Source organism: Pseudopipra pipra, chromosome Z, assembly GCF_036250125.1.
Source record: "Pseudopipra pipra isolate bDixPip1 chromosome Z, bDixPip1.hap1, whole genome shotgun sequence".
NCBI classification, from domain to species: Eukaryota; Metazoa; Chordata; class Aves; order Passeriformes; family Pipridae; genus Pseudopipra; species Pseudopipra pipra.
In genome coordinates, this window is record NC_087581.1 from 22,993,427 (window position 1) to 23,020,778 (window position 27,352).

A 27,352-nucleotide genomic window follows, 5' to 3' on the forward strand; every position below is an offset into this window, starting at 1 on the left:
ACCAGTGTTTATAAATATGTAGGTATATATATATGTATGTAGGGTTTATTTTAGAACAGTCTGGTTGCAATGGAGAGCAGGTATGTAGCCCTTTTAGTTATTATTATCTAAAGTAATATAATAATATAAAAGCATAAAAATATCACTTAAGAAAATACAAGGACAAGAAAGGAAGGATAAGAGTAGAAAGATGTCACCACCCGTGGATCCAGTGACAAGACTTGATTGTTGGTATTTCAATGTCCATTGGTCAAAGTGATGGTTGCAGTCTTGATCCATCATGGATGGGAGAAAGCCCACAAAACACAGAGTTCAGCGGGTTAATATACCTTTAGGTTTACTTGGGAATGTCCTGGTAACTCCCCTGGGGGTGGAGCTTTACACTCTGATTCAGCAGTGTAGATCATGTGCGGTCCTGTAGTGGAAGGATCCAGAAATGAGTCTGGGGGTGCTTTAGGGGTCTTTGATGGTTTATGACATCTTCTAAGACATGACAGCTGCCTCTCATGTCAGTGTATTTGAGCCAATTATGCCCCATCAGAAGGGATGAATACCTTCAGGCCCATGTATGAATGCCCCAATATCTCCCCTGGGGGAGAGTTTTACAACTGAGCCAATTGTAGAAGGGAGGACACTGGCATGATGAAAAGCACCATCCCACCTTGAAGGATCAGCCTCTTCCCTTATCTGACTTAAAACTGATCTGTTTAAAACTGATCTGTTCCTTGCTAAACAAAGGTTGATTTGTCATCATTATCCTCTGCTGCTCATGCCCTCTGCATCAGAGGTTTCACCACTACACACCCAAAACTCTCCTCTCCCCTTCGGCTGGGAGCTGCAAACCCAGGCCCAGCAAAACACCCTGCCACCTCCACAAATGGCTGATTGTTTTGAGTCATTAACCATTAACATTTCCGTCTTTCGCAATATCAGTGAAAGAAGGAGAAAAACAGTGCTCCAGTGACTACCTGACTCCAGCAATATAAAGATCGTCTTTTTTCCTCCCTACCAATCTGTACCTTGGCTGTGGAAAGACTGTCCAAGACTGGACAGATTTGAAAGACTTGCACAAACGAGAGGAAATGTCCCATGCCCCACCGGTATGGACCAGAGTTTCTGCTACTGGGAGCAAGTACCCCCCCTGTTTGAGAGAGTAGGTACACACCACGAGGTAATCTGTGTTTTTATCTGCATGACCAAGGAGAGGACATGAGGAAGGGGGGTGGAAAACTCACCTCTGTCCTAGCAGATGGGTACATGAATTGAGAGGAAGAACAACTACCGCAGGAAATTCTTCAAGGATAAATGCTGCTCCAGTTTCCAGTGGGCAAGTCCTCTGACGGAATAGAAGGGTTGATGTTATTTCCGGTCCTCTTGAAAGAACATCCAGTTCCTATTTACAAGAAGTGAGCAACAAGTACTATAAACCAGAACTAGAGAGGCCATGCCTCCAGCCAGGTACTGGAAAGGGACAGTTGGATCTATTGGACCGTGGGGCTCCAGTGGCCTGGCACATCAGACCCACAAGGGTATAAGGCTTTAGTTGACACTGGCACACAATGCCATCAAGATGCTTGATGCCATCAAGATATGCAGGGGCAGAAACTATCTTTATTTCTGGGGTGACAGGGGGATCCCAACAGCTGACTGTACTGGAAGCTCAAGTGAGCTTGACTGGGAGTGAATGGCAAGAGCACCCCATTGTGACTGGCCCAGAGGCCCCATGCATCTTTGGCAAAGATTACTTCAGGAGAGGGTACTTCAAGGACCCAAAAGGGCATTCTTGGGCTTTTGAGATAGCTGCTGTGGAGACAGAGAAAATTAGACAGCTGAATACCTTGTCTGGTCTCTCAGAGGACCCTTCTGCTGTGGGACTGCTGAGGGTGAAAGAACAACAGGTACCAATCACTACCCTATCAGTGCCCCATCAGCAATACTGCACCAACCAGGGCTCTGTGACCCCCATCCATGAAACAATTTGTGAACTGGAGAGCCAGGGGGTGGTCAGCAAGGCTCGCTCACCCTTTAATAGTCAGTCTTATATGGCCAGTGCGTAAGTCCAGTGGAGAGTGGAGACTGACAGTAAATATCATGGCCTGAACAAAGTCACACCTCCACTGAGTGTCGCTGTGCCCAACATGCAACACTTCAGTATGAGCTGGAGGCCAAGGAAGCAAAGTGACAACACCACTGGCATCCTAGGTAGAAATTTCCTTGGTATAAGAAAGCCTAATTGCAAGTACAGAAATTCTTAGCTCCTAAATATCTTTCATGCAGTGACTGAAAGGAGGCATCAGCTGTATAGGAAGAGAAGCCACAGTCTACTGCATTCCAGCCTTCTTCACCCACAGTGTAGTCCTTTGGATCATACAATATGATTAAGGGACCCATAAGGATCACTGAGTCACACTCGCTGCTCCTTGTAGGATGATCCTTATGGGTCCCTTCCAACTTGAGGTATTCTATGACTACTTCAAATTAAACCATATGACTAAGCATCATCCAGATGCTCCCTGAACTTGACAGGCTTGGAGACTACTTTCCTGGGGAGCCTGTTCCAGTGATCAACCACCCTCTCAGCAAAGAGCCTTTCCCAAATGTCCAGTCTAAACTTTCACTGATGCACTTTCATTCCATGTCCTTATGTCCTATGACTGGTGACCAGAGAGACCAGTGCCTGCCCCTCTGCTTCCCCTCATGAGGAAGCTGTAGGCTGCCATAAGGTCACCTCAGTCTCCTCCAGGCTGAACAGACCAAGTGCCCTCAGCCGCTCCTCATACAGCTTCCCCTCAAGGCCCTTCACCATCTTTGTTGCCCTTCTTTGGACACTCTCTAAGAGCTCAATATCTTTCTTATATTGTGCTGCCCAAAACTGCACACGATATTTAAGGTGAGGCCACCCCAGTGCAGAGCAGAGTGGGACAATTCCCTCCCTCGACCGGCTGCCTGATGCTCCCCCCGCCCCGCAACACGGTTGGCCCTCCTGGCTGCCAGGGCACTGAGTATTCAGTTTGCTCCCAGCCCAAAACCTCAGATCTCTTTCTGCAAGGCCATCCTCCAGCTTCTTGTCCTCCAGTTTCAGGAATGTCTCACTGTAGTTGTTAAGTTACAACAGCAATTAGGATTTTGAAATTAATTGAAAATATCAGGTAATGTTAACAGATTTTCTGGAACCCCTGCACTTAAAGCTACAGTGAATGATGGGACATGATATTTGTGCAGTTTTGCACAAATAATAGATAAGCCTTTGAAAGAGACTTTTCAGCAACTTTTGCCCAACAGTACATAGGGTTTCCCTATGCAGTATTCACGTTTCCATGAGCATTTCTCCATTGTGTCCACTAGAGGTCTGGAATCTACTGACAACCATACACCCCGAATCCCTGCGTTCTTCCCCAGTCCATGGGTGGTGAGCCCAATCTCCAGTTTGCTCTCACTTAGAGTTCACAATAGATAACTGAACCCAAGTAAGTTACTATATTCCTATTATAGTGTCTCTGCCTTGCTTGTTTTTGTATTTGAAAAGCATTCCATACCCAAAAGAAATTAATACCATTTAAAGTACATGCACTGTGATCCTGACCAAAGATACTGGAAGGCTGGAGAACAATCCAGCCAGGTTCTCTGAGTCAGAGCCAGAGAAATAATGAATTAAAAATGTTAACTTTGAAATAACAGAGTGATTGAATATATAATAGGGGAAAATGTGGGGAAAAAACCCCAAACCTACATGGATTAAACCTGAATTTCTGGCTAAATTTCTCTCTGACTCTGTACTGATATATCTGTGGTGCATAGAAAGTTTACATCAGGTCAGAATTAACCTCTGAAAGGTTGTGTGAGAGTCAGTCCAGAGATCCATTTCTTTCACGAAGATGAAATCTGAAATGGAATAAACCTTAAGGGAGATGAAGCTAGAAAATGTAACTGGCCTTGCAGGTGTTGGTGAAATCCTTGCTGCATTGAGTATTACGTGTCTCCTAGGCTTTGACACCTGTATTCTTATGTAGCATTTACACCACTTTTATTGTATGATTAAATCAGATGAAAGAAACAGCAAATCTGGCATGCCTTGGAAGCAACAGGGAAAATGTTTCATAATCAAAATCCAGAAAAATACATCTTCTTGTAAGTAATTTTAAAATAAAATAACATGAAGTGGCAATTACCATAAAGTTGCATATTAAAAATACTGAAATTAATCATTCTAAAAACAAATGCTGAACTGCCATGTTTGTTGAAAAGCAATGCAAATAAAATGCAAATTGTCTTTTCTTGAAATACCATAACCTGAACCATTTCTTCTTAAAGACATCTCATATATTGACAAGCTACATAAGTATGCATAAGGAACAAAATTTCCTTTTTCTGTATTATTTGTGTTACAGGAAAGTACTTGTTCTAAATAAACCTTCAATATCTGCTTTGTATTTTGTCTTGAATTTCAGTCAGCAATGAGTTAATATATAAGAAATAAAACTTCTTAACTATTGCCTGAAAACATACCCTAGAAAATACATTTTTTAATTATATGCAAAGACATTGGAATAGAGGAATTCTAGATTAAGAAAACAAAATGTAAAATTTCTTCCATCTTTTTGTTGTAGAAATTCAAGCAATTGTCAGATAGTCATCACCACGCCTGCCACAAGAGTGAGTACAAAGGTGAAAATGGTAATCTTTCAGAAGGTGTTTCCTCCATTTTGTATAGTTTAACATTATGCTGCTAACATGGAATTGAAGATTTCTGTATCTCTTGTGTTGGCCCTGCAGGGATCAGCCAGCACTATTTCATAAGATATGATTCAGACACCTTGAGGAAAACTTAGTCAAGAGTTAGCAACTGGGAAGGGGGGGGAAAAAAATCTATGCGAAGAAGCAGCTTTACTCACAGGAAAAAAATCCCAGTCAAAAGAGCAGAGACAGCTGTTGATTATGCAATACTAACAGCATGCTTCACTCCACATACTTTGTGTTCCTCTGATGCACAACACTGATTGTTTGTTTCTCTTGGTGTAAATACTTCTTAGTATTCACTTTTCTTTGTTTACAGTGGTAAAATTTGTAAAGCCCCTGATTCAGCACTGGTGTTTTGAAATGTCAGTCTGCTGATTTTGCTTTAGTGAAGGATTTCTGTAGCCTTTGATGGTAGTGAGGAGATATTAGGACTTACCTTTTGAACCACACCCATGTGTCCAAAGGCAGCCAGTGTTTCCTTGCCACAAGACCAGGAGTTTGAAAATTCTGCAGTCAACATCTTAATTCCAACTGATTCTCTCCAAACATTTTACCAAAAGCTCTTGCCAATCTAATTTCTTACAGTAATGTTAATCTTTTACATTTGAACTTGAATGACAGTATACTGTCTTTCAGAGTGTTAGTAAACAAGTTGCTTTTCCTGATTAACTACGTACAAATTCAATGTGCAGCATGTAATCACAGATGCCATGAACTCTGCTCACAAAGCAGATTGCCAGCAGTTTCATGTAGCAGTAACAGCCAAATGCTTCAGAGCTGCACAAAGTCTTTGTCTTATTCATTCCTGTTTGACTTTGCAGGGGATTCTGGTTAATCATGTACAATGTTAGCATTACTATTTGCATGTAAATTTGATGAGCACTTTGTAACACTCTTCCCTGTCTGCTCTGGTTTTCCCTGAGGCTGTTACTAGTTCCACTCTGTTGCCTTCTTTGTTCATCTGTCTTGTACTTTGAATTCCCCACTTGTATTTCTGAGACAGTTACAGAAAGCAGCAACCTCCTGCCAGACCTTCCCAGGGTAGAGCCTAATCTCCCTTCAGCCCTCCTGTGGGTTTTTCCTTGGTATTAAAAAAAAAAAAAAAAAAGAAAATCAGTATCTTACACCTCCTTATGCCACACAGGGAGCAGGTGCCCACAGCAGGGAGCCAAGTGATGGAATATGGGGCCTCTGCTCTTCACCTTTTGCATGATCCAGGCAAGGTGACCACAGCTCCCCACTCTGGTACCAGAGGTACACTCTGTCCCATTACTATGATGGAAGTGCCCCATGGCACTCTTTTTTTCCCAAGAAAATTCAGCAGTTGGTATCCCAATGGTATTCCTGCAGAAAGAAATAATGTTACACAGCTCCAAGATGAAAATCAGCCACTTACTCAGCTGAGAAACAATATGAGACAAACTTCTACTTATGGCATGCACCAGCTTTGCATTTCCAAAGCAACTGCACTGTCTTGGTCCTACAATCTGTCTTTAAGCAATCTTGAAGCTTGCTTCTCTAAACCCTGATGATGCTGCTTAGCTCTCAGCCTGAAAAGACAGCTGTAACTAAAGCCAGAACTAGTACTTATTTTACACAACTGTTTTATAACACTAGTTGGAAAAAAAATTTCAGAAACAGAGCAAACATGAAAGTTTATCTGAATTCAAGGTAACTTGTTTTGCCTAAGCAGTTCATATTCACAGCTCTAGCCCACCCCTAGCATCAACCAGATGCAACTCCATATTCTCAAGAAACTGGAAAGAATATGGGATAGAAAAAAAAAAAAAAAAGACTGTATTAACTGGGATGATAGACTCAAATATGTTCTGCATTTTTCACTAGTAAGCTGATTGTTAGGGACATTCCAGCAGAGTTTTTCCTGAATACTGTGGACTAGACTTTTTTCCTCTACAACAACAGTATAAATCACTGGAGTGCAGACACTGCCCATCACTAGAATGATCATCATTAGTATTGTTATAGCAGTTCCGCTTGCATGCACCTCCTGCTGTGCAGCACATAATGCTTTCAGGAAGTACACTGCTCCATCTGGCAATGAATGTATATCTGGGTGAATTAGGAATCCAGTCACTTGGAACTTTCAAGATCAAAGATATTGTTAGGGGTTAGTCCTAGGAATGACGTCTGAATAGATCTTTCTGTTGAGGGTTATTTGTCACCAAATTAAGCTAGCAACTCTCCAGGCATATAGGACTGTAAAGCACATCAGTCAGTCTTCAGCAGATGAGCAGTCATGAGGCCAACCATGTACGCAGAAATCAGCAGGGAAAGTTGCAGAGCCCATCAGAAAGGGAACTGGACACAGCAACAAGGTGGATTACAGCTGTGGGACTGCACTGTATAGCTCATCCTTTTAGTGCAAGAATAAACCTAAGTAATCCCCGAATAATCCTCTGAAAAAAAATCCTGACCTGCATTGTGGGAGATATTGTTTTGATTCATTATGCAAATCAACTGTACATGCTCTTTTTTTAGCACTGAAATCAAAGCACAGCAAATACAGCACCATCACATGCTTTTCACAGCCTACAAAATTTTCTAGTACATCAGCATTTCTATTTCATAAATAGAAATTAGAGCTTACAGGATAGGATCATTTTCACACAAATTCTAGTATATATCACTTACAAGCATTTTAGGAGGACCTATCATAGACTGGACTCAGCCTTTGTGTGTTGTTGTCAGCTAGAGGACACTGAATGACATGCAATCTGCAGGGAAACCTGATGTGCCAGAACTTACTCAGGCTTCTAGAACCATGGAAATATGGGCAAGTTCTACCTAAACCCTATAAATCCCAGCACCCTGCCTTTGTAGCCATTAGGTTACATCTAGACTGTCTTAAATGTTACAACCTATACGACTCAACACACAGTTGTTTCTGAAAATGCATCGCAAAACCAGCTTGCTTATCTACTCTGCACCTGTGGTATCATGTCTATCCCAAATACAGGGTAAGATCACAAGTGTAACAACACTGCCATTGTCTCCAAAAATGCTTTTGTTTAGAAGTTTTTCTGTTCACATAAAATGCAAAGGTTTCAAGAAGGTCCACAGCCTATATGAAAAATATACTGGTGCATCCTTGAACTCTTGCATCCCCCTTGAAATTTCAGTTACAGCCTGCTGACATAGTTGGTCAAATATACTCTATTTCCTGATGAAACCAGAGTGCTATCAATGTGGGACATAATTGAAAAATGGAAAGTAAAAACAACTCCATGTTTTGAAATAATCACCTAATTTTCAAGGTACAAATTATTAAAATAAGACAGTGCTAAAATATGAGGAACAAATATAATGGGAGTAAAGGGTCTGTTCTGCAAACACAAGGGCTGAATGACACACTAGAGCAGAATTACAATCCATCTAGACTACAGTTCCTGACAGAGGTCAGCCTCGACACCAGTGTATACGTGTACAAGGTCACATCTACGCAAGTCTGAATTTTGTATGCTGGTGGAAGATGATGAGTCAGTGAATTCTGAGACCTGTAGGCTATTCTAGCTTCTACACAGTAAAAACCACACACACACACACATACACACAAATCTTAAAGATCATCACCCCCGGGTAGTAATTACTGGAGCATGAAATGCTGCAGATGTACATGGGGATTGTTTATCCAAATGCTGTCCCAACATACGGTAAAGGCAAACCCCAGCTGTATGAGCTGGCTATGCTGGTTTCACACTGTTTAGGAACCTCCCTAAACCAGAAAGAACTGTACCATCTCCTGATTCCTAACACTTAACTGGTGCAAAGCAGCCAGAAGGAAAATAAATGAATTATGAAATTAACTCCTTCCTGGTTCTTTGGATACCAACTGTCCCAGGAACAAAAACTTGTAATGGATGCCTCAAATCAATAAGTCTACCCCTGTGCTAACAAAACTGTTTGATTTTTTCACAGTATCTCATTTTTAGTTTACGTTTGAATCCTACAAACTCTCATGTTCACATTACCTTTATAGGATCAGGAGCCTTGAGGCAGTAGCTGTCTCTCACTGTATGTTTAGGTAAGACTCCTGCCTAGGGGGGCAGATGAATTTCCTTCCCCAACTATAACACAACCAAATGAGTTAACTGACCTGTATAGGTGAAGCCAAATAATGTTAGAAACCAGCACAAATGCAGAAGTCCTAAAGACGTAGTTGATCATAGTAAGTATTGTAAAAATCGTTCCTACCCACTCAAGTCTGCTGACTGCTATGTTACTCACCTACATGCCTCTAATGAGGCATTACCACTTTTAATTTCCGCTAGTCCTCTACATTCAACAATACTGAAGAGACAAGGAAGATCTTCATCACCACATGCATTTTAACACTATTCTACTGTGACTCCCAGTCACACTGTGTATGTAATACCACAGATGTCATGTCAAACACCAACGTCACACATCTAGCATATATTCTGGCCCCCAAAATGATCTTAACATTATTTTTGTCCTGCACAGTCACAAGTTAAGAGTGCAAGAATCATAGAATCAGCTTGGTTGGAAAGGACTTCTGAGATCATCAAGTCCAACCCTTGATCCAACACTGCCGTGATTACTAGACCATGGCACTAAGTGCCACATCCAGTCTCATCTTAAAAACCTCCAGGGACGGAGAATCCACCACTTCCTGGGCAGCCCATTCCAATGCCTGATTACCCTCTCTGTAAAGAATTTCTTCTAATATCTAACCTAAACCTCCCCTGGCACAGCTTAAGACCATGCCTTCTTGTCTTACTGAGAGCTGCCTGGGAGAAGAGACCAACCCCCACCTGGCTACAACCTCCTTTCAGGTAGCTGTAGAGAGTGATGAGGTCTCCCCTGAGCCTCCTTTTCTCCAGGCTGAACAACCCCAGCTCCCTCAGCCTCTCCTCACAGGACTTGTGCTCCAGTCCCTTCACCAGCCTTGTTGCTCTTCTCTGGACCTGCTCCAGCACCTCGATGTCCTTCCTGAACTGAGGGGCCCAGAACTGGACACAGTACTCCAGGTGTGGCCTCACCAGTGCTGAGTCCAGGGGAAGAATCACTTCCCTGGACCTGCTGGCCACACTGTTCCTGATACAGGCCAGGATGCCATTGGCCTTCTTGGCCACCTGGGAAGCCCTCCTGCATCTCAGTTAGGCCCTTAAAGATGGCAGGAGTCTGGCTTATACAGTTATTAGGACTACATCACAAAACAGAAGCCCACAAAATGGAGATCTGACTGTCAAGTCATACTCAGTTACCTATGTAATTGCCTAATGCATGTTGCTGGAAATAACAGGAAAGAACAGCAGGATTAGCCACAGTTCCTGAAGTTGCGGCCTAAACCCAGAGCTCCTCCTGTTTCAGTAGATACTTCCAACAACTCCAAACCTTGCTTAATCTTATTGCATCATTTTAAACTCAACAATGACATGCAGGTGCAAACACTTGCCACAAGTTATATGTTGGCTGCGAAGCAAGATACTGATCAGCTGTACATGGCTGAAATTTTTGAGATTCCAGCATGAGCCCGAAAAGACATTATTAACTCAGGTGCAGCTTACATAGAGAATGTAAGCACTTTTAACTCAACTTCAGGTATGTCCTAAAAATTTGGAGTAGGATACAACCCACAACTATATTTTTTCAGTACTCAGAAACAAACAATAGAAATGCAGAATAAGGATTTCAAGTGCAGCAGATACTTCCACAGTTATCTGCCAGTATCCTGCAGTGCACATCAAATCCCTGACTGTGTGAAACACATTGCAAATGTTGGTTATTGAGTAGCAAAAACACTTTGCATCTAGATCAAACTGACCTTTAACCAATCCAGTAACTGAATAGCAGTAAGATGTCCTAGAAGTCTGCCTTCTGCCCACGTAAGAAATTATAGACCTTCGCTATAAAAGTGATTAGTGCTTATAGCATTACAACACTAATTGTTCAACAATTGTTCTGATTTGTCCAGATTTATTAGCAATTCAAAATGTTGGGCTGTAACTTGCCTGTAAAAGTACTAATCCCTGCACTACACAAACATTGTTAGAATGTCTTTTTCATTGCCAGGATATTTTTGGTGCAATGTAAAGGCAGTAAGTTATATTTGTTATATCTCCTTCTTGCAAAAAAAAAAAAAATTACAGCAAGATGGTACAGTAACAGTATCACATAAGCTGCCTTCCTTCTATTCAATAACATTTTATTCTAACGATAATTCATGCATGAAGGCAGAATATTAACAGAACAATTAAAACTTTCATTATGAGACTGCATGTATCATATGTTACCACGGAACCATAGCTTAAAGTCAATTAGAATACACAGAAAGTTATACATCTGATTCTCAGAGCTTTAATGTGCATCTGCTTTTTATCCATTTTTAAAGTTACTGAGTTCAACTCACAGTCAAACTAATCATCTTACTGTCTCGTGCTATAGACTGTTCACCTCAGCTAAGTAAACTTGGCTCAGCTGCACTGTCAGCTCCTTTTCTGTAAAACAAAGTTCAATCTCTGTTATTAGTCAGGATCTTTCAATTATCATATCCAGTAGAAAATGTTTTCAGCAGTTCTCACAAATTTCTGGATGCAGCTAAAATGATAGATCTGAAAAGGAATAAAGAATAGCTTAGAAAAATCAGAAGCCACGTTGCATGTATTAGGTAAGGGCAAGACATGTTAGTATTTGTTAATATTTTAAAATATCTAGCTTAGAAATCCCTCCTCTTTACATATACCACCATCTCGCCAGTCACTTAAGGCTGTAATTTAGCCATCATCAACATGGACTTCCCTATAGGCTTTCCTATCTGTGCTGTATATTAACTGTCTAGTTTCCTAACTTGTTTGAATCCATTCTCACAAACAGGATGATCAAACAGCTTCCATATTCTGGCTTATAATCATTTCCTCTGCCTTCCTTGAAAAATACTAACTTCTCCCACTCACCTTCCACCACAGAAACTTTTTCCCTAGCCACTGTTCTGATTGCATTGTATTCCTCGTTACATTCCTCCACTGCCTCTGATAACAAATACAACCTACTCTCTTTGTATCAAGAAAAGAATAGCTTATTACTCTATCCGTACCATAACTTGATATTTAGGTTTTCAGCAGATACAGCAAAACACCTGAGGAAAAGTAAAGCATGTATATGATGTGTCACCCACAAAACAGCATCAGCACAAAATTTCAAAGGTGGCAACTACATTGAACTTCCCTCACATCCCCAGCAAATCAATATAATAAGATACAAAAGTACTGATTTGGCATTTGAGGTACTGAGCTGTGAATATTTTAAACCAAGTGTTCTTCCTTTGTCACATAAGTTAAACGTGCACTACTAATTATGTGAAATTCTCACTGGTTAGATTTCTTAAGAGACACAACCACAGACTCACAAGGCTTTAATAATAAAAGCAACAAACCAACCTGTAATAACACAAGGTCCGTTCTAGAGCTTTAAAAACAATATTATTCTAAAACAACACTAGGAAGCTTTTTATTTTTATATATGCACCACACTAGCTTAATAAAATACATAGTTTCACCACCTTCCAAGAGGGTTGGTTTTTTTTTAATATCAGAATATACTAATTTTAAATCAGTGCAAAGCCCTTGAAGCACGATTAACAATTTTGGAAATATTTCCAAAAACCTGTTGCAAACATTATGAAAAAAAATCTCACTAGCAGCCACTACTGCATTGAATCAAGCTATTTCAGAGCTTAATGTGACAGAACGTGAACATTCTCTTAGCTTGTAAAAAATAGAAAACTCAAAAAAACCTTTGTTTCACTAGAAACACAGGCAACTCAAAAAAACCTTTATTTCAATAGAAACACAGGCATCTGTTTTCATTTCTCCATAGTCCAAAATATTTGGAATGGAAATACAAAGCCATTTTCCTTGAGTAAAACTACAGATGTGAATCCATAATGACATAATTACATTATAGTTACATAGAAGTTCAACCTGATGAGAAACATCATGACAACTATTCTCAATTTCTAGCAGTTAATGACAGACTAGGAAGACCATAACCAAATTCTCCTTAGCAAGAGGAAATCATCACAGCGTTGAGGCCAGGACTGAGCATTTAAGTTAGTCATGAAGACTATTATACACTTCCAGATTCCAGTTAGAATCTGCAATAATCAAGAACACATTTTGCTTGCATCTTTGTCCTCAGTCAAGAGCCTGGCGATGCAGATAGGCCAGTATTTCCGGACTGGGAGTGTGCTGGGAGCATACCTTGCACACAGACTTCAGACATGTCACATGGCTGTTTATCACTTGATTAGCCTTACTTTGCATTTCAAAGACACTGCTTTAGTAACGATCTTATTTTTTAAGCATCAAGTATGTCTGTTAGTGGGGAAAAAGCTAACACTGTCTGGAACACCTAAGCAAGACACCTAAGTCACTTCATAGGAATCCAGTATGAGGTATTTCATTAACAGCAGCTACAGTGGCTTAAAGTACTTATGAGGACTTACATATCTGAATCACTAAACAGGTAACACATTTATTGACTTCTAAGAAAGACCCCGCATGTCATTTATTGATTCGACAGGTCACAGGAAGTCTGGTAAACTACTCTGTAGAATTTGGTTACCTTTTACAGGGCAATTACATTCACCATCCTCATTTCAAAACACAGATTCACAAAGTCTAGTTTTTCTACCATACTTCCACAATTCAAATTGAATTTTAACTAATTCAATGCTAGAAGTATAATTCACTGACAAAGTACTTGCAAACTGAGACAAGTGCACTCATATTGTTACTCTAAGTTCTTGCACTTGACTTCAGCCATGTCATGCTCACATCAGACTGTGTCTGACCTCAAACCACAAGAGTTTTATGGAGCTTGAATAAGCTCCTCCAGTTTCCCAACAGTAATAACTTACACCATGATAAACGTGCTTGGCAAGTTAGACACAGACCCACCTTTTCCCAGGCACAAGTAGACTTTTGTTATGGCTATAGCAAAGTCCTACCTGGATTTTATCCTGGACAAGTCAGGGTGAATTTCCACTTCCAAAAGTACTTGCTCTAGAAATAAGCTTAGAAGGCCGGTAGCTGAGTGCTCTTCTGTCCTAGCTTACCTTCTGTTATGAAAGTGATCTGATCTATCATTAACATCAGTGACTCACAAACATGAAGTTTAGGCCTCATCCCTGGAAGCTCCAGCTATACAAAGGTCAGAATGGAATTTGAAAAGTCTTTCCTGTGCCCTAAAACTAAGTTATTTTTTTTCTCTGTAACACACAAGAGCAATAACATTGAAACATTCAAACAGAATTATTAGTTGATAGATCTGGAGCTGATAAATACAGACTTAAGAGCCATTATTAATTTTATTAAGGCTTTTCCCCCTTCCTATACTTCATTCCCCCACAAAACTGATATTTTCAGATAAGTAAAATTAAAATAATAGGACAGTATTGTTTAACGCATTTAACAGTTATGCCCTGCAAATATCTATTAAACACTCACTGAAGATAAAAATTTAACATTCAAAGTTCGCCAAGATGCCAATTGCTTGCTGCTGTTCTTCATGGCCAAAATTTCTTTCTCAACTTGCATGTTCTATATTAAGCCACCAGTAATTGTGGCTAGAATACAAATTTATTTCTCAAATTCAGTAGGTTACAAAGTGACTTACAGCATAGGTAGCTCTGACCTGCACACACTGGGAATTCATTGATTAAATACAAAGTGCTTCAGAATGCTTTTTTTTTTTCAGAGGCCAGCTTTTTAACACAGCAAAAGGAAGATGCCCTGCAGAAAAGCAAAACCTTTTAAGATTAATACTTAGGGTCATTTTTCTTTCTGCTTTTCTGAAAAAAAGCCACACCAGAAACTTTTTTTAATGTTTTTATTGTATGCCAAAGTTCATTAAAGATAGGGTTTTGCTTGTATACAAGTTACTCAAAAAATGTGTCTAGGCAGAAATTTGTTAGCAATCTGACTTATTTGAAAGCATATGTCTGTTCAGGCCACAAAAATAATATTGTGTACAAGCATTAACTAAGGAGCTGCAGATTCAAGGAGTTTCCAAATATGACAGATCTTGAGATCTCATCAGGAAATAAAATCAAAGCAGTCACAATATAAAACAGCAGCTCCATGTAGCTTTTTCAAGTTTCAGTTTTATTCAGAAAGTGACACTTAGTTCAGTTTGCCTCATTCTTCGAAGCTTCATCGAAGTTTTCAACAAGATCTAGAAAAAGAAGATTCTTGGAATTAAAATTTGACCCTCTTTCCCTTTTCCAAACATTTTGGGTTTGGATTTTTGTCCGAAGTTCCACTTCATATCAAGTTTTTACAACATAAAAACTTTCAGCTTATAAAATACAGACCAAATAACCTCTAAGAGCTTCATGATTCATTCTCTTTGCTCAGCCAAGGAAGTTTTTGATGACTCATTATAAAGCACAATTTTAAAAGCATTTAACTTCACTATACCCACAACTGGGCAAAATCATACTGAGAAGGTATTTTCTTCACACCCTTCTTATGGAATATTAAATAAGCTATTAGTTCTACACAAGACCAAAATACTAGCTCAAACTACTAAGTCTCTCATGGTATCTGAAATCAAGGAAATAATCTGCCTGCAGAAATTCTGTGGCAGCAAGTGACTAGTCAATACTTTTACCATCCCCAGCCTGATCTTATATGCTCTACTTATGCTGAGATCCCTAAGCAAAATTCACTTCCTTTTCCTCCATTGCATGCTTGTTCTTACCTGGAACTTCATCATCATCATCTTCACCAGTAGCAAGAGGTGCTTTTCCATCCACAGCTGCAAGAGCAAGAAGTTCAAAAGTGTCATTCAAACTCACCATAAGCATCTTCATTAGCTGTTTTGCTTTGTGTTTTTTGAAAGCATTATGTAAGACCCTGAGATAAGATACAATGCTTTATCCAGTTCCCCTGATGAACAAAAATCTTCAACTAACCTAGGAAGTTCACACTCCTTTGTTACTGATAATGCTCAAAGAGTCCAGTGGGGAAATCAGAAGATGTGTGCTAAACCAGCTTACTGATCACCATCTTGTATCTAACTATACTGAGTGCCCCGCATGGTAGTAATTTTCAAGTATGATGCACAGACTGATTTTACCAATTTCTCTTAAAAGTAGGTTGGTTTATTGATTACTGCATGTTTCTCCAGATTTATGTATTTTACATGATCCATTTTAAAGGAAAAGAAAGGATCTTATGATCCTAGACATTCAAAGAAAACTGAGGTGCAATTGGGAAGTTGCAGGTGGACACACATGACTTAGAGGTATTTAAAAGACACTACTGTTCCCTGGCAAAGTCAGAGAATTAGGGAACTGGATGCACAGTTTTACACTTCTTAGGTGGTTGAGGTGACCAAGTCTTCTGGTCCCCAAGTTTGCTGACTCAGTAATTTCTTTAACCATTCCCATTGTATTTGACAAGAGGTAGAGAGTTGACCATATCCACAGTAGCAGACCAACAAGCATCTGCTGAACTGCAGCAGTATAACACTAAGAACAGATATCTCAGGTGCCACTACTTTTACTGCTACTCTTAGCTGTACTACCAAGGGTAAGCTGTCTCATATTCTCTATCACCTCAGTTTTGTTCTGATTCATCCTTCCTAGTTTTCAAAAAAAGCATAAGGCACAAGACGGGTTCATACTAGACCTGTACAATAATTTCTAGACAACCAGAGCCAATGAATGTATAAACTTTGGTTTGAAAGGGCTCGGGATAAGGACACCACTAACCTTCATTTGCTTTTTTAACAGCAGAAAGCTCTTAAATCTCAAGTGCATCTTAGTGTCAAATAGGACATTTTAAAAGCAAACCATGTTATTTCCTCCTAAGTTGCCTGCATTGTCTCTCATCTCCATGTTTACTTTAGCACCTGCAATCATCACAGATGTTTCACTCGCTGATGTTAGGCTTCCAAATCTAGCTGACAATACTGAATGGAAAGTTTTGTGCATATTCTGCCATCCACCCTAACTGGAAAAGAACTAGGTCATACAAAGCAATCACTTCAAACAAACCTCCCTCTTATTACAACTACACAATTTATCTTAGAATATAACCACCTTGTTATGAGAAGACAGAACTTCAGGGAGGTTCTTTCAAGCCTACTACTATCACAAGGAAGCCGCACACAGATGATATTAGGAAGAAGGGACCCAAGGACCATGGGGAAAGAAGCACTTTACCCCACATCCTGAAGACAGTTACTTCTAGCAGGATTTTTTAAGTGGGAAGTTGACAGGAGGGAACGATCATCAACTTTAGGAATGGAAATAGAGGCGGTTTCATTGGCAAGAGGAAGAAAAAAATTAACAATCTAGTTAGAATTACCAGAAACTGGACACAATTATATTCCTCAATTTTTTGTATTTAGGATGTTTCATACCTTAAAAGGAACAGGCTTAAGGTACTTCACAAAGTAGGAAGACTGTACATGAAGGACATAAGGAATGTTCCCAGTGTCAACAAGCCTGTCTTTCACTCCTAATTCTCATCCTTAGTGGCAGCATCGTTTCCAAACACCACATACTCAAGTCCCTCCTCTACTATTCCCACACAGTTTTAGAAAGAACAAACGTTCAAGTTGTTTTACTAATTTAAGGATGGAACAGGAAATTGGTGTATCTAGCTTGATGCTCACGCCAGTCCTGTTCTCTGCACTATTCTATGCATACTGAAATGACAATGTACTTCCTTACAAATACGGTGTAATTCCCTCCTACTTATTAAAAAGCTCACGCAAGAAATACCTTCACCACACCTGTGAGGCAGAAAAGCAATTGCAAGATGTTTTTAAGTCCCTTTCCCCACTACTTATATTTCCATTCAAAGTGTCAAAAGAGACATACTCAAAGCTTATCTTTCTTTAAAACCTAACTCTTCAAAAAAGTAATTCATCCACCTAGCTTTAATGAACAAGGTACATCAAAATATGGTAGCTACATCAAGAAGTAAACTACTACAAAATCAAGTCTGGCTACAGCTTTCCAGTGCTAGACCAGCTGCAAGACATGCCAACAGATGACTCTACAGAGTTATACTTGTTATTGGATTTGAGCTATAAATAAGATCTAAGGAGTTCCATTTTTTATAAGCATTTTACAGTATGCTTGCAAACAGCAAGAGTGCACTGCCTCACATCAGCTGCCAGCATGAAATGCATTCAAGTTTCAACTTACATTGCTTTGGTAGGGCTTCTGCCAATCTCCTCAGGCTGGTCAAACTGTCAGCTCCAAGCTGGTTTAGGATGCTAGGAAGCATTTCTGTCAGCTGCTTTGTCTCAGCATGGCCAGTGATAGTGAAAGTGTTAGCAGCCAGAGATGCTTGAACTTTTGGGTTATTGAAGTGAATGACTGTTCCTTGATTGGTAAACATGTTTACCTGTAAGAAAAAAAATCCAGTACTTGATGCAGTTTAGCAAGATCTTTCAATTCAACATGAAATTGAAGTTCTTAAAGCCCTATGAAGACCTATCGATATTTTACAGACAAGTTTAGGAGCTATGTTACTTACCAGAAAATCGATTTTAATACATTTTCTATTTATATATAGAATGTTTTTTCTTTTAAAGCAATTACCTCTTCAATTCCAGAAATATTATTGACTCCTAGTTTCTTCAATGAAAACTGAAGTTTCTTGTCATCTGCTGTAGCTGTTCTGTGAACAACCTTCTTCTTTCTGCGGGCAGTACCCTTTGCAAGAAAAACCAAAAACTTAAGTAGTTCTTCATAAACTCTAATCCTCAGGGCTGTGTAACTACTTTACAACATCGACAAATCAACTCAACATATAAAATTCTACTACTGTGTTTCTGTTACAGTGCATGCAACCCCGCCCTCCAGCTGCACTGCAGCAGTGTTTCCCTTGCTACAAGGCAATATTTGCACAGTCTGTGAGAAGCATGAGGTTTTAGGAAGCAATGTACCAGAAAATATTTATTCCACAAATCTTATAGTATTCTGCAACATCTTAGAAAAGAGAAATTGCAAGTTTACCATTGTTAACCCAAGCTATCACAGACATAAAACTAAAGAATGAACAGCTTTAGGTAATTTCTGAAGCTTACTACTTTTTCCTTAGATCATCTTTCTTAAATTAGTCAAATTTTGGTAATAGTCAGAAGCCATAAAGTTATAAACACATGATTAATAAATGAATATAAGAAAACTCAAAATACTCCATTTTTATTCCAGATAGTCATGTACCATCTGATGGACTTACATATTTGAAGAACACCTATTTTTCTAAAATATTTTGTACATTCATTTGTAAAAAATGTTCCAGACCAACCCGATTTATAATCCAAACAAGAAAAGGTTAAGTTCCCTATAGACGCAGAGCTCTAGATTTTTCCAGGGAAATTACTGTCCCACATTAGAAGATTAACTATACCCATGAAAAAGCACAAAATGTCATTCTATACTCCCTCGCACACTCATAAGGGTTCAGTAAAATATGACATAAAATGTCTAGGAATAAGTGAAACTAAGCTCCTCTTTTACATCCTGTAACTACAAATCTAAGTCCTCCTACTCCAGTTGCTCATCTGCCACATGATAGCACTAAGAGAATGTGTTGCTGCCCAGCCATACAAATAGCTGGAATACCTTTTCAGTTTACTGTCAGAAGTCAGAAAACTGACTGGACACTAACAACTCTAACATAACTCAGTTACCAATAACAAGGAGTGTTAATGACAAATGCATATGAAACTAACACTTGGAAGACTACACCTCAGAAGTTTAGGTTTTTGTCTAGAAAGCTTGATATTCATTCCCTGCTACTGTCAGGTTAGCACATACAGTGGTTTGGAAATGATTAAAAATAACAGAAATGGCTTCATTTTAGTGCCTTGTCTACCCGGAAATTGAGACAGATAAGGTATTTGCTAAGTCTCTCTGGACCAAAGACCTCAGTAAATTTCAAAACATTCAAGGACTATGTAGAAACATGTATCTCCTCCACACCCATCTCAATTTACATGGCAACAATGCCATGAAGAATCCCAGGTATAATCTGGAACTATAAAAAAAAAAAAATTCAAAACTCTAGTTCAGGCTTTCCAAATATTTCATGGGCCAATTTTAAAACTAAACTACAGCACCACCATTCAAAGCTTTGCTTAATGTCTCTAAAAGACTTTTTTGATATTGACCAGAGAGCTGTGAGAGCTGTAATCTGAACACATGCTCTTATGTGACAAACATTAAAAACCTCTACAGTCAACATACACTGGTTAACATGCACAAAATCAGCAACATAATACAGGAGTACTCTAATTAACCAGTAACTCATACAAAGAATGTGCAAAAATCACCAAGACAACTAATAAGTACACTAATCCTGATTTAAGACTGCCTAAAACTCCAGCGATCAGCCAAAAAAGAAGAAAAAACAAAGCCAAACCCCACAGGAATGAAAGCTCCTGGAAACTCCTCAGCAAGAGTTCTGTTGAATAATTTGTATTCTAGAATATTGTGTATGCTCCCACAGGTATAAAAACATTACTGACAAATTCCTGAATTAAGACTCACACTGTAATTAAAATATATACTGCCATACGACTATACTAAACATCTCTTTTATCTTTTCAGATTATAAGTAAGCACACAGGTACATATATTCAGATGTCTTAACAAAATGAAAATGTCTTCTGAGCATGTTAGTCTAAAACTACAGGCATGTGACAAGTACAGAATTTCCAACCTGTGCTGAAAGACAAAAAACCAGCTTTGAGCAACCTTAATATTTCTGACAAGAGTCTGTAACAAATCCCTCTACAATTTGTTATGAAAACTATACCCAAGCTCACTTGCTCTAAGGTCGACTCACTAAAAATCTTTCATGTCTTCTAAAACAGCCCATACAATAATCATAAAATCATAGAATGGTTTGGATTGGACCATAAAGATCATCTTGCTCCAACTCCCTGCTGTGGGCAGGGACACCTTCAACTAGACCAGGTTGTTCAGAGCCCCATCCAACCTGGCCTTGAGCACCTCCAGGGATGGGGTATCCACTACTTCCCAGGGCAAACCTGTTCCAGTGTCTCACCACCCCCACAGTACTTTTTTCTAATATCTAATTTAAACTTACCCTCTTTCAATTTAAACCCACTCCCCCTTGTCCTGTCGCTACATGCTCTCGTAAATAGTCCTGCCCCATCTTTATCGTAGGCTCCCTTCAGGTACTGGAAGGCTGCAACTAGGTCACCCTGAAGCCTTCTCTTCTCTACACTGAACAATCTCAATTCTCTCAGCCTTTTCCCACAGGAGAGGTGCTCCATCCCTCTGATCAACTCAGTGTCCCTCTGGATTCGCTCCAACAGGGAGCTTTTCTGGGGACCCCAGAGATGGATGCTGCACTCCAGGTGGGGTCTCACCAGAGCAGAGGGGCAGAATCCCCTCCCTTGACCTGCTGCCCAAACTGCTTGTGCCGCAGCCCAGGATACAACTGGCTTTCTGAGCTGTGAGTGCACATTGCTGGGTCACGTCCAACCTCTCATCCACCAACACCTCCCAGTACTTCTCAGCAGGGCCGCCCTCGATCTTTTTTCCCCCAGCCTGTATCGATATAGGGGCTTGCCCCGACCCAGGTACAGCACCGTGCACTTGGTCTTATTAAACGGCATAAGATTCCCGTGCGCCCTAATATCGGGTGTTAAGTCTGCTTTAACATATGAAAAACAAAGTGAAATAGCTGAAGATTCAGCTACTACATACTGTCCCTAGCCATGTGACTCCAGAGCGCCCTGCAGCAGCGCCGCTATCTCTAAGGGCAGTCCAGCCGAGCTGGGAATGCTCAGGTCTGCTCCCACTCCATTTCCATGACCCCTCGTGCCAGGCCCAGTGTGGGTGCAGGACACGCAGTCCCGAGAGCAGGGCGGGACGAGGTGGCCGCTCCTACCTTGCCACCGATGCGCACTTGGGCCTGCAGCTTGGCCAGCTTCTCCTGGTTCATGATGGTCTCCTTCATCTGCGAAAGCAATAAGAGCGCCGGCACAGGCGGGTGTGGCACGCAGGTGGGGCAAGTGGGCACAGGGGGCCCCGCAGCCGTCCCTGCCCGCACACCCACACGCACCCTCAGGGGCCGGGCACCCCCGCCCCGTCACAGGGCCGGGAGCGGGCTCAGATCGCGGGCAGGGCCGCCGAGCCAGGCCCACTCCAGCCCAGCCCAGCCGAGCCTCCCTTCAGGCCCAGCCAGTAACCGTCTTTCTTTCCTCTAACCACCACGACCGCCGCCGCTGTACCACTGCCCACCGACCCGCAGTCCCGGCCGCGCCACACGCCCCACCGGGCCGCCCCCGCCGTACCTCGGCGGGCGGAGGCGGCGCCGGAGCGGGGCAGGAGCGGCGGGCAGGGCGCGGGGCCGGGATTCGCACGCGGGCGCAGCGAGATGGCGGCCGGAAGGAAGGAGCGGCGCACCGGGCCGCGCGTGCGCCGCCGCCGGGGCCGACAGGGGGCGCCCTCCGCCCGGCGGGGCGGGGCCGCCGGACCACGGGGTCGGGGAGGCGGTTGGGGTGGGAACGACAGCCGGGGTCACCGAGTCCAGCCTGTGACCAAACAGCACGGTGTCTGCTAAACCACGGTACTTAATGCCACGTGCAGTCTTTTCTTAAACACTTCCAGGGATGGTGGCTCCACCGCCTTCCTGGGCAGCCCATTCCAACGTCTAATCACCCTTTCTGTGAAGACGTTTCTCCTAATGCCCACCTCCTCCGGTGCAGCTTAAGACTATGTCCTCTCCTCCTGTCGGCTACTTACCGACCCCCACCTTGCTTCAGCCTCCTTTCAGGTAGCTGCAGAGAGCAGTAAGGTCTCCCCTGAACCGCCTCTTTTCCAGGATGAGTTCCCCCAGCTCCCTCAGCTGCCCCTGAGCGGCTCCAGACCTTTCACCAGCTTTGCTGCACTTCTCTGAATGTCCTGCAGCACCACAATATCTTTTCTGTAATGAGGGGCCCAGAACTGGACACAGTACTCAAGGTGCGGCCTGTCCAGTGCCGAGTATAAGGGAAAACAATCACTTCCCTGGTTCTGCTGGCCACACTGTTTCTGATACAGACCAGGATGCCATTGGCCTGCTTGGCCACCTGGGAACACTGCTGGCTCTTGTTCAGTCAAATGTCAACCATCATTCCTGGACCCTTTTCCACTGAGCTGCTTTCCAGCCACTTTGTCGCAGCCTGCATGGGGTTATAGTGACCAAAGGCAGGATCCAGCACTCACCACGCCTTGCCGTGCCATGCCTCATGCACTTTGCTGCTCTCCTACCTGCTCTGCCACCTGCAGCCTTGCCAGAGAAGTTCCCTGCCACAGGTGTAACCAGCCCCAGTTTGGCATCACAAAATCATTAGAGTTGGAAGGGACCCCTGAAGATCATCTAGTCCAACCCCCCTGCCAAGGCAGGGTCATCTAGAGCAGGTTACACAAGAACATGCACGAGTGGATTTTGAATGTCTTCAGAGAGAAAGTCTCCATGACTTCCCCAGGCAGCCTGTTCCAGTGCTCTGCCACCTGCCATGTAAAGAAGTTCTTCCTCATGTTGAGGTGAAGCTTCTTGTGTTTTAGTTTATGGCCATTGCTGCGTATCCTGTTGCTGGGCACCACTGAAAAGAGTCTGGAATTGTCCTTTTGGCACCAGCCTTTGAGATATTTATATGCATTAATGAGGTTCTGTCCCAGTCTTCTCTTCTCTAGATAAACAGGTCCAACTCCCTCACTCTCATAAGAGTGATCATTTTTGTACATCTGGATCCTCCACGGTAGTTTCTTGTCTTTCCTGTACCAAGGAGCCCAGAACTGGACATGGTACTCCAGATGTGGCCTCACTAATATTTCTCTTCCTAGAAAATATGTAATCATTGTGTTTCTCACCTGTGCAGTGCAGGCCCCCTCCCCAAACCCATGAATGTGCTTTTCCCCACTGCCCCTAGTGATTTGCCTCCTTCCTTCCAGTGAGCCATCACAAAGATCCACAGTGGGGCCTCTTAGGTGAACCACCCCCCTGACGCCCTCATTGCCCCTGTCCAACCAAACTACTGAGGCTTTTTCTGTTACCACCACTTATGTGTCAGTCCTTGTCCTCTTTCATGTTCCTTCCACCTCAGGTGTTTTCACTGTGGCTTTGCTTCATCTGTTATGTTACCAGGCTTCTTGCTGCTGGTCACTGGACACCCTCTGCATGCCCCTGCTGGACTTCTCAGATCTATTCTCCTATAGCCGTGTTTTCCATCACTGAGACCTTAGTGTGCTCTTTTCCAGTACTATTTATGTTATCCAAATGCTGTTCTGAGAGCCAAATACACCCCCCGCAGACCCTAACTCAAGTAGGTACTGTTGCACTTGAATATATGTAAATCCTGTTCCCAGCCTGTGTTCCTCAGGGCACCAATCATTCACAGCCCCCACAGGTTTTCCAATGTGTTTGAGTTTGCTCTCTCTCATGAGTCTTGTGGGACTAATCTCACGGTCATCAGAAACTTGCATGTTTGGCTCCAACACAAAGCTACGCAGTCTTTGCAGGGTCTGGACCTTTGTTGCGTATCAGACTGAAGGAGTAGATTTTTGGGGGAAGAAGCCTGGCATTCCCATCAGTGCTACACATGCTCATGGAGTGATGAAAGAGGAGTTGCATCTGTTGCTCTGTGACCCTGCTCTAATCGCCACTGCAACCAAAACCAATGCACCCACTGGCATCAGTAGAAATACTATTGACGTTGCCAACTCATACTGTATTTTAATGCCTTTTATACCAGTTCTTCTCTGAAATATCCTCAATAAACTATTTCTTTGTTTTTGTTTCTGTAAAACTATATTAATAATTTATACATTTTGTTGATTAATATTAAGTCTCCCTTGTTAGTAATCCCCAGAGTAATCCCCACTGCCAAGGCAGTGCTTTTTATGTGCCTATAAATTTTATTTGCTCTTATGTTGTCTCTCCACTGCTCCAGAGATGATTGTTAATTTTTACAAAAGATTTTGATCTCTGTTAAAATTGAGACTTATAATTACTGAAAATTTATGATAACCCTGAAATTACTCCATCTGGTGGTGACAGATCTCAAGGAAGTGACAATTCAAAAGGTGCTGCTGAAGAGCAACCTGTGCCACCCAGCAGATGCATCACAGATGAAAATTAAAGGATGATCAAATAACTGTAAAGGATGGTTAGGGACCTCTAAAAATTTGGTCCAGCATATCTGCAAAATTGAAGCAGTGAATCAGTTTGAGCAGAAAAGATGGGGGGAGAAGCCTGTATTACTGTACCTGAACTAGCAAACCCAGTATCTAATTCAGAAAGAAAAAAAAAAACAAACAGATTCAAGAGAAGGGAGTATTTGGGGATAGTTTGGAGAAGACAGAGTTTGTTATGAACTAAAAAGAAAGCTTTTAAATTTATTGCAGTATGAAACTGGCAATGTACCTGCAGCAAAAGGGAAGAGAACCACAATGAAAAAAAGAAACAAACTTAACCAGGATCACTGCAAGGTATTGAAAGTAAAATTCAATCAGCCTCTGATTTATTACAATTTGTCATCAAGGTACAAGAAAGATTTTAGAGTTACTAGGCCAAATGATAATTACAAACATGCAAAATTATTTAATAGGCTGAAATACTGAAGTGAAAATTAGTCACAGAAAGATTATTCCAAGATAGATGCTGTAGGAAATGCTGTTCCAGCTGTCATCTTGGGATTAACTGATCTAGAGGTATGATCTCATATTCCCTCATGCAAGATTTTGAAGGTAAATTATACTGAAAACCACATCACTGAGTTGTATCAGGAATCAACTAAAGCAGCTCAAGAATGACAGTTCAAGAGACTCTAAGATTTGGTTACATTTTGTGGATCTCAAACAGCAGACCTTCAAAAAACAAACTTTGCATCAGAGAAAAAGTTATTTTAAAATGCTAAACAGTATTGTCTTGTTTTCTTCAGTTGTTTTTGTGTAACTGCATAATGGAAAGCATAACCCTAAAACTGGATTTAGTTGTAGCAGAATTTCTACTGAGAAATGAAACAGACTCAAAAGATATAGCACTGAAACGGAGCCTGAGCTCAGTAAGCATCTTTTCAGTTCTGTAAAAGAGTGAAAGTTATGATCTCAAACTCATCAAAGAATATACATCGCTAAAGAAAAGTTCATTAACTGCAGAAAAGCAGCATAGAAGTGGGAAAATTTAACCTAAATTATGCGAAATTTTAAAGACAGAAGAATGACAACATTTGCTATCAAAATGCCAATGGTAAAGCTCTTCTGAAAGTCATGGCCAGTGCTGCATAAGTAACAACAGGGTATGTTGAGGAGATGTGTTGAGTTAGTATCTAATCACAGATCATAAACAAAAGTGATCGGGCTATAGTAATAGTGTCCTGATAGTGTCCTGATAGCCAGTGACAACAAACTAAAAAATGTGTTTTCAGGGAGTGAGAGAAATCTGTCTGATAGTCAAAATCTCATTTGGAAACATTTGTTCGGAAGAATACTGTGTTTAACAACAGGACATAAGGGGGGAGAAGCACTAAGTTATTTGGGAAAATATCCATATATGTTAGTAATTTAATGGAGGAAAATAGCTGCATTATGGGGTAAAAGAGCAAAACTCTTCAGAGAGAGACAAATGGAAAAGAAACTACCTCCAGATATCTGGACGTAACACTCACTCAATAATTCATAACTTTTTAAGGGATACTAAATATATAAACATTGAATAGGAGCCCTGGAAGATTGAATGTAAGTCCGGTGCTGTTTTCATCTCATATGTTGTACCCTGTGCTGCTGAGTGTATGGAGTGATCTGTAATAGAACGCAGTGTGAAGGAAGAGAGAGTGCTCCTCAGCAGTGTCCTTTTCTCAACCATGCCTGTAGCTCTTAAACTCAACAACCCAAATAACTGGGCTTAAAGCCATGTCACAAGCCTTTCATGACCTGTGGGATGCCTCTCTCTGTTTGTAACATCCTGCAGAGGCCAACTGGAAAGCAGTCAGGGAAGTGCTATATCAAGAATCCCCTGCCTTCACTGTACATGGTTCAAACAGGCTTTGCAGAATGATTGGGATTTCATGTTAATAGGACTGGTAAAAGGTTGCTAAGAAAGGCCTACCTGTTAATCTTTGACAATAATGAAGATCTTGCTAGAAAACAGGTAAGAGCCAGAAGTCAGTGTATTCCTCACTGTCAAAAAGGTGGTACCTTAAATTTATGCACAGATGTCAGAGACTCAAGCAAACAGTTTATTGCTGTAGGTATCCTATACACAGAATTCAAGAGGACTTGATCCTTTAAGCCATTACCACAGAAATGTTTTGACTGCTGCTAAGACAGTGGTCTTTGGATTGTCTTTAAACCGTTAACACTTAAAGTCAGAAATGCTGTTGAGACATAACCCAAAGTCAGCATAGTTCCACTCAGGCATAGCACATTTACCTCAGGATGAATAAGAATAGGTGTCAGTGTGCTAGCTTTGACTAATGCCTTGGCAGCTGCAAAGTTGTGATTTATTCTGGAGTTGACTTCAAGTTTCTAGTCCAGCTGGTGCTCAACAGGAAGTAAGTGGTGAGCACAAGTGGCCAGAGATGGGAAGGC

At 41.3% G+C, this 27,352-nt stretch overlaps 1 protein-coding gene across 2 annotated transcripts; it reads right to left on the minus strand.

Annotated features, from left to right (window-relative positions):
* Positions 1 to 14,861: 14,861 nt before the first annotated feature.
* BTF3 (basic transcription factor 3) lies at positions 14,862 to 22,226 on the minus strand. Of its 2 annotated transcripts, none has more exons than XM_064641216.1 (6): positions 22,075 to 22,226; positions 21,669 to 21,737; positions 18,341 to 18,454; positions 17,942 to 18,143; positions 15,481 to 15,537; positions 14,862 to 14,952 (listed from the first exon to the last, which is right to left on the minus strand). In XM_064641216.1, exons 2-6 carry the CDS (start codon positions 21,735 to 21,737, stop codon positions 14,906 to 14,908), a joined length of 489 nt encoding a protein of 162 aa, XP_064497286.1. In that variant the 5' UTR covers positions 22,075 to 22,226; the 3' UTR covers positions 14,862 to 14,905. The 2 variants fall into 2 exon arrangements, with proteins under 2 accessions (XP_064497286.1, XP_064497287.1); XM_064641217.1 differs by lacking the exon at positions 22,075 to 22,226 and adding an exon at positions 21,843 to 21,994.
* Positions 22,227 to 27,352: the final 5,126 nt, after the last annotated feature.

What these genes read in the sequence shown, in the direction of transcription:
- BTF3 (XM_064641216.1), bottom strand. Translation starts at nt 21,737, where the DNA reads ATGAAGGAGACCATCATGAACCAGGAGAAGCTGGCCAAGCTGCAGGCC. An exon ending in AAGTGCGCATCGGTGGCAAG is followed by an intron (nt 18,455 to 21,668) that starts GTAGGAGCGGCC and finishes TTTCTTGCAAAG; the next exon opens with GGTACTGCCCGCAGAAAGAA. An exon ending in ATATTTCTGGAATTGAAGAG is followed by an intron (nt 18,144 to 18,340) that starts GTAATTGCTTTA and finishes TTTTTCTTACAG; the next exon opens with GTAAACATGTTTACCAATCA.